The sequence below is a fragment of the Jaculus jaculus genome, chromosome 1 (genome assembly GCF_020740685.1).
Source record: "Jaculus jaculus isolate mJacJac1 chromosome 1, mJacJac1.mat.Y.cur, whole genome shotgun sequence".
NCBI lineage: Eukaryota > Metazoa > Chordata > Mammalia > Rodentia > Dipodidae > Jaculus > Jaculus jaculus.
This window is the reverse complement of record NC_059102.1, coordinates 237,523,083-237,536,631: the sequence shown is the minus strand read 5'-3', so window position 1 is coordinate 237,536,631 and position 13,549 is coordinate 237,523,083. Positions and strand designations below refer to the sequence as shown.

The following is a 13,549-nucleotide window of genomic DNA, read 5'->3' as shown; positions in this document are numbered from 1 at the left end:
CATTTAATGCAATCCCTATCAAAATTCCAAAGGCTTTCTTCATGGAAATAGAAAAACAATCCAAAAATTCATTTGGAATCAAAAAAAAAAACCTCGAATATCTAAAATAATACTGAGCAACAAAAATGAGGCTGGTGGTATCATCATACCTAATTTTAACCTATACTACAGAGCCATAGTAACAAAAACAGCATGGTACTGGCACAAAAACAGACATGTAGATCAGTGGAACAGAATAGAGGACCCAGATGTAAGCCCTAGTAGCTCTAGCCACCTGGTATTTGATAAAAATGCCAAAAATACTCATTGGAGAAGAGACAGCCTCTTCAGCAAATGGTGTTTTGAAAACTGGATATATATCTGCAGAAGTATGAAAATAGATTCTTCTCTCTCACCATGCACAAGAATTAAGTCCAAATGGATTAAAGACCTTAACATCAGACCTGAAACTCTGAAACTGCTAGAGGAAAAAGTAGGAGAAACCCTTCAACATATTGGTCTTGGCAAAGACTTTCTGAATACAACCCCAATTGCTCAGGCAATAAAACCACAGATTAATCACTGGGACCTCATGAAATTTATAAAGATTTTGCACTGCAAAGGACACAGTGAAAAAAGCAAAGAGGCAACCTACAGAATGGGGAAAAAATCTTCGCCAGCTATATATCTGATAGAGGACTAATATCTAGGATATACAAAGAACTCAAAAAGTTAAATAATAAGGAATCAAACAAGCCAATCAAAAAATGGGCTATGGAGCTAAATAGAGAGTTCTCAAAGGAAGAGATACGAATGGCATATAAGCATCTAAAAAAATGTTCTACGTCACTAGTCATCAGGGAAATGCAGATTAAAACTACATTGAGATTCCATCTCCTGTCAGATTGGCCACCATCCTGAAAACAAATGATCATAAATGTTGGCGGGGATGTGGGAAAAAAGGAACCCTTCTACACTGCTGGTGGGAATGCAATCTGGTCCAGCCATTGTGGAAATCAGTGTGGAGGTTCCTAAAACAGCTAAAGATTGATCTACCATATGACCCAGCTATAGCACTCCTAGGCATATATCCAAAGGACTCATCTCATTTCCTTAGAAGTACGTGCTCAGCCATGTTTATTGCTCTCAATTTATAATAGCTGGGAAATGGAACCAGCCTAGATGTCCCTCAACTGATGAGTGGATAACAGATTTATACAATAGAATTCTACTCAGAGGTAAAGCAAAATGAAGTTATGAAATTTGCAGAAAAATGGATGGATCTGGAAAGGCTTATACTAAGTGAGGTAACCCAGGCCCAGAAAGCCAAGTGACACATGTTCTCTCTCATATGTGGATCCTAGCTACAGATGATTGGGCTTCTGTGTGAGAATGAAAATACTTAGTAGCAGAGGCCAGTAAGTTAAAAAGGAGACATAAAGGGAAGAGAAAGGAAGGGAGGAGGATACTTAGTAAGTTGATATTGTATATATATAAGTACAATGATTGTAATGGGGAGGTAATATGATGGAGAATGGAATTTCAAATGGGAAAGTGTGGGGGTTGGGAGGGAGGGAATTACCATGGGATATATTTTATAATCATGGAAAATGTTAATAAAAATTTTAAAAATATATATTTTTAAAATTTATTTATTACAGTCAGAGAGAGAGAGAGAATGGGCACATCAGGGCTTCTAGCCGCTGCAAACGAACTCCAGACGCATGTGCCACTATGAGCATCTGGCTTATGTGGGACCCAGAGAATCAAATATGGTCCTTAGGCTTTGCAGGCATGCTCCTTAACCACTAAGCCATCTCTCCAGTCCCATTTCTGTTTTATTTTTTAAAAAATTTTAAACATATTTCAGAGAGAGAAACTGAGTGAGTATGGGCATGCTAAGAACTATTGCCACTGCATACAAACTCCAGATGCATGAACCACTTTGTGCATCAGGCTTTCCGTGGGTACTGGGGAATTTGAACCCAGGCAATCAGGCTTTGCATGCAAGCATCTTTAATCACCTCCAATATCTATTTTTAAATAGGTTTCATTGCTAATTATTTGTCAACTTGTTTTTTTAAATTTTTTTTGTTCATTTTTATTTATTTATTTGAGAGTGACAGAGAGAGAGAGACAGATAGAGAACTGGCGCGCCAGGGCTTCCAGCCGCTGCAAACGAACTCCAGATGCGTGCGCCCCCTTGTGCATCTGGCTAACGTGGGTCCTGGGAAATCGAGCCTAGAACCAGGGTCCTTAGGCTTCACAGGCAAGCGCTCAACCGCTAAGCTACCTCTCCAGCCCTTCGTCAACTTGTAATTTTTATTTTTACAATAGCTAGAAAGTATTATACTGCTATCCCACTTTCAATTAGTTACACATCTACTTTTTTCTCTTTTGGCGGTGGGTGGGTGGGTTTATTTTGTTTTATGTCAGGGTCTCACTCTAGCCCAGGCTGACCTGGATCTCACTCTCTAACCCCAGAATGGCCTTGAACTCACTTCATTCCTATTTTCCTATCTCTGCCTCCTGAGAGCTGTGATTAAAGATATGTGCCACCATGCCTGACTCACTTTTCTTTCTTTTTAGATATTTTTATCTATTTTAGAGAAAGAGGGAGATAGAGAATGGGCATGCCAGGACCTCTAGCCACTGCCTATGAACTCCAGATGCAAGCACTACCTTATGCAGTGACTTTTGTGGGTACTGGGGAATTCAACCTGGGTCCTTAGGTTTCACAGGCAATCATCTTAACTGCTAACCCATCTCTCCAGCCCTCAGTTTTCTTTCTTAAAATTACCATGTTTCACCAAGCTTGGTGGTTCACACCTATAATCCAGCACTCAGGGAAGCAGAGATAGGAAGATCACTGCAAGTTTGCAGCCATCTTGGACTACATAAAAAGTTCCAGGTTAGTCAGGGTTATATAATAAACCTGTCTCAAAAATACAAAAACAAAGACAAAGTGCCATGATTTGATGGCCGTACTGGGGATTGAACCCAGGCCCCATACATTAGTTAAGTGTTGTACAAGTGATAGAAACTCCCAGCCATTTTCTTTATTCTTAGTATTTTGAGACAAGGTCTTGCTCTGTAGCACAGGCAGATCTAAAATTCTGTGTAGCTCATGCTAGCCTCCAAAACCTTTGCCTCTAGCATGTTGGGATTATAGGTGTGAGACACCTGCCTGGCTTAATTTTTTGAGACAGGGTTTTGTGAAGTTAGGCTAACCTTGAACTCACTGTAGGGAGGCCTTAACTTACCTTTCTGCTTCAGTCTCCAAAGTAGCTGGAATAACAAGCCTGTACCACCAGGCCCAGCAGAGTGTCACTCATTTTCTAAAAGTCCTCATCCAAAATTTCACTAGAGAAATGAACTTTAGCTCTCTAAGGCATTGTAGCTTAATAACTTAGCAATTTCTACAGTGGCCCTGGCTAATTATGCTATCCTTGGGAGAACTGAAAAGTTACTGCAGCCAGGCATGGTGGTGCAAGCCTTTAATCCCAGCACTTAGGAGGCAGAGGTAGGAGGTTCTCTGTGAGTTCAAGGCCACCCTGACACTACATAGTGAATTCAGGTCAGCCTGGGCTAGAGCAAGACCCTCTTCAAAAAACAACAAAAAAATACAATTCCTTCCCATGTTCTGTGGTTCCAAGGAGCAATCCAACAGAGAAAGACAAATCTCTTTTATGCCATCAGCATTAAGTTTCTTGAGGGTTTCAAAAGTCTCATTCTTTTCTGGTTGCTTGTTGGCTACAACTTTTATTCATGAGATGCCCCATTGTTCATGTCTCCTTGAAAAAGCATACTGAGAATATTCACATATATTTGTTTTAAAGAATTTCAGAGGGATGAAGAGGTAGGGTGCTCATTACCCCACTTGGATAGTCTTCGTCAGTCTTATTGGATCTATACCCCCACACATTTCCCACCTACTAGATTTCAAAAAACTATAAGGCTGAGGATGTAGCTCAGTTGTAGAATGCTTGCCTGAATCCAGGAGGGAATTTGTTTGATTACAAAAGTCTTGCTTTTATAGGAAATATTAATCATCTCCTTTGACTTCATTACTTTTGGGAGTTATTATTGCCAATCTTTTCCTAAGTAACCTCGCTGGAATTAGACTAAATTTATGTATTATTATGATATCTTTAATATCTGAACTTCCTAGGCAGAAACCTTAGCAGATTTGTCCTAGTTTTCCAGTTTTTAAAAATCTCCAATATAACCTAAATTACTTTAAAATTTTTTCATGAGAGAGAATGGGTGTGCTAGGGCCTTTAGCCACTATAAACGAACTCCAGATGCATGCACCCCCTTGTGTGTATGTGCAACACTGTGTGCTTGAGTCACTGTGCATCTGGCTAACATGGGACCTGGAGATTTGAGCATGAGGTCTTAGGCTTCATAGGCAAGCCCCTTAACGCTAAGCCATCTCTCTAGCTCTTTAAATTACTTTTATACAAGGTACAAATTTCTTCCAAGGTATCACATGATTTTATCCCCCCCTTTTTTTATTATGGTAGGATTTTTTTTCATGTTTCATTTTCCAAAAAAATTTTTGCAGCCCATTGTTACTTGTTTTCCTCAGCTCTTCCTTTCCACAGAAAAATTCAAAGAACAATGCATCAAATTCCCACTACTAGGCATTAACATTTTACCATATCTGTTTGGATGAACCATTTGTAATTTGCTGACATTAGGATGTTTCACCACTGAATACTTTAACCACAGTTTCCTACATAATCAGTGTCATCAATACCAAAGAAATGTAAGAGAACAGTTTACATTCAGAGCTTGCCAAAAGTCCCAACAGTACCCTGTACCAGTGTTTCCAATCAGATCATACAGTGCACTGGGCAGTCACAGCTCATTTGTGCACACCCTCTAACTCTTAGCCTTTAGCCTTCAGGTCATAGTCTCCTCCCAGTGGGTGCGGCAGTGTGAGCTCTCACCACTGAGCCTCATTCAGCTCTCCCTGCTCTCAGATTCGCCACACATGGCATCGCACTGAGCTCTTCATTACTTCTCTTACACAGGGGAGACACTACCCGCTCCACAAATCAAATTCAGCAACCAGTTCACAGATTCAAACTTTGTAACAGAAATGTAATTTTTTTTTTTTTATAAATGAAATAAAGCCCACAAATGAGCAGACTTACAGTAGAATGTTCAAAATGCACAATCTGGAAAGGGGTAAGATAATTTGAGGTCCTCTACTCTGTTTCATCCTTCAAGTCCTCAAAAGTCCAAACAACCAACCCTGCATTTTTCTCATTTGAACTTACTGGCTACTGTTCCCTGGCACATGCTGTCACTCTAGTGAGTACCTAGACTTGGCACAAACCTTATTTCTAGCATTTTAGAGTTGGTAAAAGCCAAGTTATTATGTTCGTCTCACCTTTGAAGGACTGTTGCTGAAGTAGTAAAGTATCTTTTCTCGAGGAGAAAGCACTGCTTCATTTTTATGTGGGGAGATATAGACAGGATGATTCTGAGACAGCTGTATGCGACGAGGGGAGCCTGCTCTGACAAATGGGTAGGGGGAGAGTGGAGGAGCGTCCATCTATTGGAAATAGAACCAGTAAATCTTAAAATCTGTTTCTAACAAGGTATGATTATTAAAAGTCACTTATTTTATTGAGAGGTATAATAACCCAGTGCCTTTATGAATGCTGAACAGTATTAGCAACAGCAGTCAAATCTAAGGAAACTCATACTAGCAACAAACATGTTCAAGTGCTTATTTCTTCTAGTCTGTTTCAAACATTTGTTTAAGTCTTTTAATTTTGGTTTTTAATTTGAGAGCGAAAGAGAGGAAGAGAATGGGAGCGCCAGGGCCTCCAGCCACTGCAAGCAAACTCCAGATGCATGTCACCTTGTGCATCTGGCTTACATGGGTCCTTTGGCTTTGCAGACAAATGTCTTAACCACCCATCTCTCCAGCCCTCAAGCATTTTCTTATAACACCATTGAATCTGTACCACAACCCTATAAGCTAGTAACTACTACTACTCCCATTTTACATATAAAGCAACAAAAACCACAGAGAAAGCTAAATAATTTTTAGTCTCATCACTGATGAATACTGAACAACTAGAACCCTTGTAGATGCTTGCTGTCTCTTGTCCTGCTACTGTACGTGTAGGGAATACAATACAGCCTTATTCTTCATGCTTAAGACATCACCAGAAATTATGTTGGTTAGGCAAATTATTCCTGTTAAGAGACCTCCTTAGTTTTATTTAATGAAATAATTAGATGGAAAAGGTCAAAAATGATTCCTTATCCCGCAGGTGAAAAAAAAAAAAGTATGAACCAGTCCTTGTCTCACTTACTACGTTTGCCTGTGAATACTTCATGGCAAATGTCTGAATCTGTTTTATGTAGATGTTGTTGTAGAACTGAATGAGGTCTCCCCTCTCCTCCTCCTCAATGTCACTGTTGGCACCTGTGAGGCGAGTTGGTGTCGGAGGGGCACTGCTGGGCTGTGGAACTGGCAAGGTGCTGCTTGATCTCATAACCGGACTTGAGTCTCTACTGGCTGTGGTGAAAAGAACAGAGTGCAGCACAGACTGTTTTAAAAAAGAAAATTCCCTAGGAAAAAGAGCAGTACCTACTTTGCTATTTACTAATGGCAATAAATGAACACTCTTGTTTTTATTATTTTTTTAACAAACTCTAGATTCGGGTGCCCCCTTGTGCATCTAGCTTACATGGGTCCTAGGAAATCGATCCTAAATCCTTTGGCTTTGCAGGCAAGCGCCTTAACCACTAAGCCATTTTCCTAGCCCCCCCCCCTTTTTTTTTCAACTTCTGTTTAGGACTTTTTGGTCTTGTTTTAATGAGACAGGGTCTCACCAGTCTCACAGTATACAGTCTGGGCACATTTGGAATTCATCCTCCTAACTTAGCCCCAGACCTGGGATTACATACAGCACGGGCCACAACTCTTGGCTCTTGAGCACTCTTATGTTTTTTTTTTCTTTGAGGTAGGCTGACCTGGAATTCACTAGGTAGTTTCTGGGTGGCCTCGAACTCATGGCGATCCTCCTACCGGTGCCTCCCAAGTGTTGGGATTAAAAGCATGCGCCACCACACCCAGCAAGTACTCTATTCCTTACACAAAGGAGCAAAACTCACCTTTATAAGCCTACACAGTAGTTTGCATTAATAAGTTGCAGCAAGTTTTTCAGGACGGAGCCTTACACTGACAACGAGACAAGTCAACTATCAGGGATGTTCCATACACGGTACCAGTGATGTCCCTGGGATAGCAATTCCTGTCTAAAATATGGTATGCTCTCTGTGTCCCAAAACTATGGAATGAAAGACCATTTAAAAAGATTGACCACTCCTATTTTATTTTTTTTGAGGCAGGGTCTCGCTCTAGCTCAAGCTGACCTGGAATTCACTTGTAGTCTCAGGGTGGCCTCAAACTCACAGTGATCCTCCTGCCTCTGCCTCCCACATGCTGGAATTAAAGGCGTGTGCCACCATGTCCAATGGACAACTTCCTATTCTTACAGACAATATACCATGATATTTCCCTCCCCCAGTTTCCCCTTCACTACTCTGCTCTCCATCATATCCCCTCTCCCTCTTTCCATGTCTCTTTTATTTTGCTGTCATCATCTTTTTCTTCTATTATGAGAGTCTTGTGATAGTATTGCTAGGCACTGAAGTCATGGGTATCGAGGCCAATTTCTGTCTGGACAGTTGCATTGTAAGGAGTGGTGCCCTTCGTTTGGCTCTTACATTCTTTATGTCACCTCTTCCACAATGGACCCTGAACCTCGGAGGGTGTGATAGAGATATTGCAGTGCTGAACACTCCTTTGTGAAAGACCTTTTTTTTCCCCCACTAAATTTAGTTCACTATCAAAGCAAATCTTTTGCCAGTAAAGTAAAGTAAAAACTCACAAAATAAATCACTCCTGTAAGTACTTTATTTGGATACCTTTAGTCGTTACAAAAAAGAAAATAAAAGTTCATAAAGATCTCACTTGCCTCTGTCTTTGTTCAGTTCTGTTGGAGAGTTCTGATGGCTTCTGCTATCACTGCTGCCAGAATGCCTTCTTTTCCGTTTCCCCTTGATCAGAACACTTCTGTACACCTTGACAGACACACAAGAGGACAGAAACTAGTATATAAGGAGCACAGCCTAGATCATAAGACCACTTATTGATGATGGTCTTCAGGAGATACTAAGAACTGCACCCAAGTCAGGCACGCTGAGAACCTTGTCTGGGATCCTAGCACTCAGGAGCACCCAGGGAGGGTAGTTAATTCAAGGACAGCATAGACTACATAGTGAGACACTATCTCAGATATCAAAAACAACATTAACAAAAATCACTAGGTCATATAGATATTAACAGCTGGTATATCAGAGCCTAACTTCATGTTTTAAGTACTGTATAACAGACTACAGAGTTCCATGTATGGTGGCACATGCCTTTTGTCCCAGCACTGGGGAGGCAGAGTTCAGGGCCACCCTGAGACTACAGAGTGAATTCCAGGTCAGCCTGGGCTAGAGTCAGATCCTACCATGAAAAACCAAAAAATGGAAAATAAAGTAAAAACCTACAAGAGCAATAGTGCCCAACCATAAACTCAAGCCATCCTAAGATAAAAATGATTTAACAATACTTGCCTTTCAGAGACAAATGAATGGTATGAATTGTATTAAAGGTAAAGTTGCACTTGAATATTCACTTAACTTATCTGTTTAGTATTTGGTTTACTAAACTGGAATGAAAAGTGACATAGAAACCAAATAACTTTTAAATTTGCATCTAATTCATGATTCTCTGAGTTAGGGAATATTTCACATTATGTCCTTGAAGGAGAAGGACTTAGAATCATATGTTGTATGTGTGTCAGTGATTTAAAAAGATGAAATGGTAGTGTCCTGGGAAGAGAAAGGACAAAATCAAATAAGGATAATTCTCTGAATTTTATGTTTGCAAGTATGTATTTGGGAGCGAGGGAGAGAATGGGCACACTAGGGTATTGATACTGCAGATAGCTTTAGATACATGTGCCACTTTGTGCATCTGGCTTTATGTGGGTCCTGGGGAACTGAACCCAGGCCAGCAGGCTTTGGAAGCAAACACCTTTATCTACTGAGCCATCTTCCCAGCCCCTTCAATTTTATTTTTATTCATCATAGACTTAAGTTTTATTTTGAACTCTAAGAAAAAGCATGTTTACCTGGCTTCGGGCCTGTGGCTGAGTCCTGTAACAGCGCATGATATTCTGGAAGGATTTGTCTTCTTTTGTTACCTGGCAAACAGTGAGAGAGATCGATGTCAAACAGTGTGGAAGCTCAGTGAGCCTGTTGTCCATTGAAGGTGGTAATAATTATATTTAAAAGGTGTGATCTAAAGTCTCTCATAATGGCATTAGGGGCATACAGCAAATGAGCAAATATTTATTCATGAAAATCTAAACTATATTAAGAAAAGCAGGAACATGGTAGAAAAGTACAATAACCAAAATGAAAATTTCATTAGAGAAAGAAAACAGTAGCTCTGAACTGGCAAGAAAACAAGAAATTAACAAGCCTGAATAAAGAGTACGGTTCAATGAACAGAAAGAAAAACAGCTTCAGAGAAATGCAGACTATCATTAAGTACACCAACATACCAGTCACAGGAGGACCAGAAGAGAATAGAGGCAGAGAAGCAGCAATAAGTTTCAAAGAAATAAAGACGAAACCAAGCATCAAGGTGCAAGCCTGTCTTCCCAGCACTCAGAAGGCAGGGGCAAGAGGATCATGAGTTTGAGGTAAGCCTAGGCTATATAATTAGATCCTCTTTGGGGACAGTGGTGGGGGCTGAAAGCATCCCAATTTGTTAAAAAACATCAATTAGGAAGCTCAACAAATCCCAGGTTAGATAACTTAAAAAGGTATAATGTAAATGCTATTATTTATATTATTAATACTGTTATTATACCCAGCTATAAAACAAATGCTGAAAGCCAAAGAAAGAAAATCGAAAGCATGAAAAGAAGTTTTCATTTATAGAGAAGCATCAATAAGATAGCAGCTGGCTTCTAATCAGAAGCTATTTAAGGGGGGGCAGGAGAGATGGCTCTGTGGTTAAGGCACTTTCCTGCAAAGCCTAAGGATCCAGGTTTGATTCCCTAGTACCTACATAAAGCCATATATACTAGGTGGCTCATATGTCTGGAGTTCTTTGACAGTGGCTAGAGGCCCTGGCACGCCCATTGCCATTCCTCCTCTCCTCTCCCCTCCCCCTCCCTCCTTCCCTCCCTATTTCTATTTGCTTCGTTTTCTCAAATAAATTTTAAAAATTGAATAGAGAAAAAAACAGCAAAGACTATAAAAAGTGCTTCAAGCTGAAAACCAGTGCCCTGGATAATATTTCAAGTATATATGACAAAGTTCAGGAACACTGCTAAAGACATATAAAGACAATGTAAATGTATACTTCATCTCCTCTTAATTAAATAAAAACACAATTGTATAAAATAATGTATGTGGTAGATTGTTGGAGCTGAAGCATAGAAATACAGTACATTTGGCAAGTATACTTCAAAGGAGGTGAGTATGAGCAAAGCTGTGTTGAACAAATAAATGACTCCAGATACAGCTCAACTGCACAGGACAAGAGAAGCAGAAATGATAAATGAGGTTAGTGTAACAGGTATAACTAAATATGCTGCTATTATTTCCTTGGCTTCTTTAAATTTTTTAATTTATTTGTTTGAGAGCGACAGACACAGAGAGAAAGACATATAGAGAGAGAATGGGCGCGCCAGGGCTTCCAGCCTCTGCAAACGAACTCCAGACGCGTGCGACCCCTTGTGCATCTGGCTAACGTGGGACCTGGGTAACCAAGCCTCGAACCGGGGTCCTTAGGCTTCATAGGCAAGCACTTAACCGCTAAGCCATCTCTCCAGCCCTTCTTGGCTTCTTTAAAAGTCATACATTATAACAAATAAGATACTGGTGGAGTTGTAGAGCCTATGAATGACATATATAATAATACCACCAAAAAGAACCCCAGTAACATTTATTTGTATATCTCACTAAAATTATTAGTATGAATTTGAAGCTGAGTTTTGATAGATTAAGATACCAGGACTATCAGGTGTGGTGGTGCATGCCTTTAATTCCAGTACTTGGGATACAGAGGTAGAAGGATTGCTGTGAGTTCGAGGCCAGCCTGGGACTACATATAGTGAGTTCAGGTCAGCCTGGACTAGAGTGAGACCCGACCTCAAAAACAAACAAACAAGGGCTGGAGGGATGGCTTAGTGGTTAAGGTGTTTGCCTGCAAAGCCAAAGGACCCAGGTTCGATTCCGCAGGACGCACGTTAACCAGATGCACAAGAGGGCGCATGCGTCTGGAGTTCATTGGCAGTGGCTGGAGGCCCTGATGCACCCATTCTCTCTCTCTCTCTGTTAAATAAATAAATAATATTTATAAAAAAAAATAGGGCTTTTCTATTTCCAAAACCCCCCTCTGCTGTACAGGGAGTCTTTATGTTTGTTCTACTCATTATCTAATAAAACTTCTCTAAACTTTACTCTCTGGTCTGTGAATTTCAGTTATTTAAATTTTTAGGACAAGGACCTTAAAGCCACTTACTCAGTGGAAATTTTGTGTGACCATGTCTGTCTAGCACCCTACCTTCTGACTTAAAAGCCCGATCAAGAGCTGAGAATGGTCCAGGCACTCTCAAGTATCATATTAATACATTCACTTGCCAGGAAATCAAAGGATGTGGCTAACCACCAGATAAGTTATGTTACCATCCTTTAACTAGACAAAAAGGTGTTCAGATGTCCTGTCTTCACACTTTTCTTCTGGGTATCCAGTAAATAGACATAGCATCTCAAACCAATGAGGACACTGGGGCTAAGAAGGGAGTCAGTATTTTTGTTCTAGCCCCCAGGTCAAGCAGGCCCCAGGAGATGACATGTTTAGAGGGTCCTACAGTCCTGATCTATAAAAACAGATTTAGACCATGTCAGACACCACTGTACCATTGGTGAACAACTTCAGAAATGGATTTCTGGATCTTCGTGGTGAAAGAGAATAATGCCTATTATTTCCAGAAAAAATAAGTCTGCTACTTTTTTGGACCTTGTGTGCTCAGCTGCTGTTGAACTTCATCATTAGTTAGTCCACACTCAGATGGTCCTGACAGTTTAACTTCATCTACCTGGGTGCCCTTCACTGCCTGAAAGTCTACAAGAATGGAAACCTGAAAGAGCCCCAGTTTTCTCAGTGCTCACTTCCCATGACTCCTCTTGCTTTTATTCTTTCTTCCCAACATCGTTATGGAGGGAATGTCTTTCTGCATTATACCAATGCACGTTCTGGGTCACTCAAATACATGCACTTGAGAGGTACCCCTAATGGCAGTTAGGGGTTCAGAGGAGGGATTGAGACAGTTCAGGGTAATAAAGTTCCCAAAGTAAAAGCAGGTAATGTCCTTGTGTCTGTCCTTGTGGTATCCACTTTGTTAGAGGTCAGAGAAGGATCTGGGTTCCTAATCTTTTGCTGCCTAAAGAAGTTCCCTGCCTATACTCTCATAAAAAAAAAAGAGGGAAGGAAGGAGAAAGGGAAAAAAATATGTACACACACACAAAAAAGATCTGTGAAGGAAAACTAAAGGAACAGAGACTTTCCCACCATTCTCCCCACCCCAGGTAGGGTCTCACTCTAGCCCAGGCTAACCTGTAATTCACTATGTAGTCTCAGGGTGGATTTGAACACATGATGATCCTCCTACCTCTATCTACCAAGTGCTGGGACTAAAGGTGTGCACCACCATGTCCAGTGAGACATTCATATATATTAAAATGGCAGACTTAAATGCTGTTAAATCAGTAGAAATAAATATTAATTGATTAAACAAAAGACTTGTGATTGTCAGACTAGATAAAAACGTGATCCAATGGCATTCTATCTCCAAGAGACGCTTCAGATTCAAAAATGCAAATGTTTGATTCCAGCTTTTAGCTATTACGAATTGAGCCGCTACAAACATGAGATGTGGTATATCTACACAATGGAATTCTATACAGCAGTAAGAAAAAAACGACACAAAGAAATTTGAGGAAAAATGGTTGAACCTAGAACAGATCATTCTCAGCGAACTTACCCAATCACAGAAAAAAAAAAAAATCGACACATAGTCTCATTTATCTACAACACCTAACCTGAATCTACCCAAGATACCTTACATACCCAGCAAGCACCTAATGGACTAGACAATAGGATGGATGGGAGGGCGGGGAGGGCATCCAAGGGTGGAAAACAGTAATCTGGACCCAAACGGCAATGGTACCATAAAATTCTACTTCCTAAAAGACAGACCAAATGGCTGAACCTTCACTAGACCCTTACAGGAAACACCTGAACCACAAGACACTGGAGAGGGTAGGATCAAGACTAACCTAAATCTTCTACATCTTCCCTCTCTCCCTCTCCCCCTCTCCCCTCTATCTCTCTCCTCTCTAACTCTTGTATATTAATGTTTTTCCTCAATTTCTTAGTGGACACTGATGTGTAACCCCCACTTCCAGC

At 40.5% G+C, this 13,549-nt stretch overlaps 1 protein-coding gene across 3 annotated transcripts in view; it reads right to left on the bottom strand.

Annotated features, from left to right (window-relative positions):
* The window catches only part of Rbl2 (RB transcriptional corepressor like 2), a 72,692-nt gene that overhangs the window by 5,050 nt on the left and 54,093 nt on the right, over positions 1–13,549 (bottom strand). For 2 of the 3 annotated variants that reach the window (XM_004664858.2, XM_045150441.1), the window contains exons 18-21: positions 9,195–9,266; positions 7,989–8,094; positions 6,318–6,523; positions 5,381–5,545 (exon numbers count right to left, since the gene is read on the bottom strand). In XM_004664858.2, coding sequence (XP_004664915.1) covers positions 5,381–5,545; positions 6,318–6,523; positions 7,989–8,094; positions 9,195–9,266 — 549 coding nt within the window. The remainder of the gene's footprint in view (positions 1–5,380; positions 5,546–6,317; positions 6,524–7,988; positions 8,095–9,194; positions 9,267–13,549) is intronic. The other variant, XM_045150434.1, reaches the window with a different exon arrangement.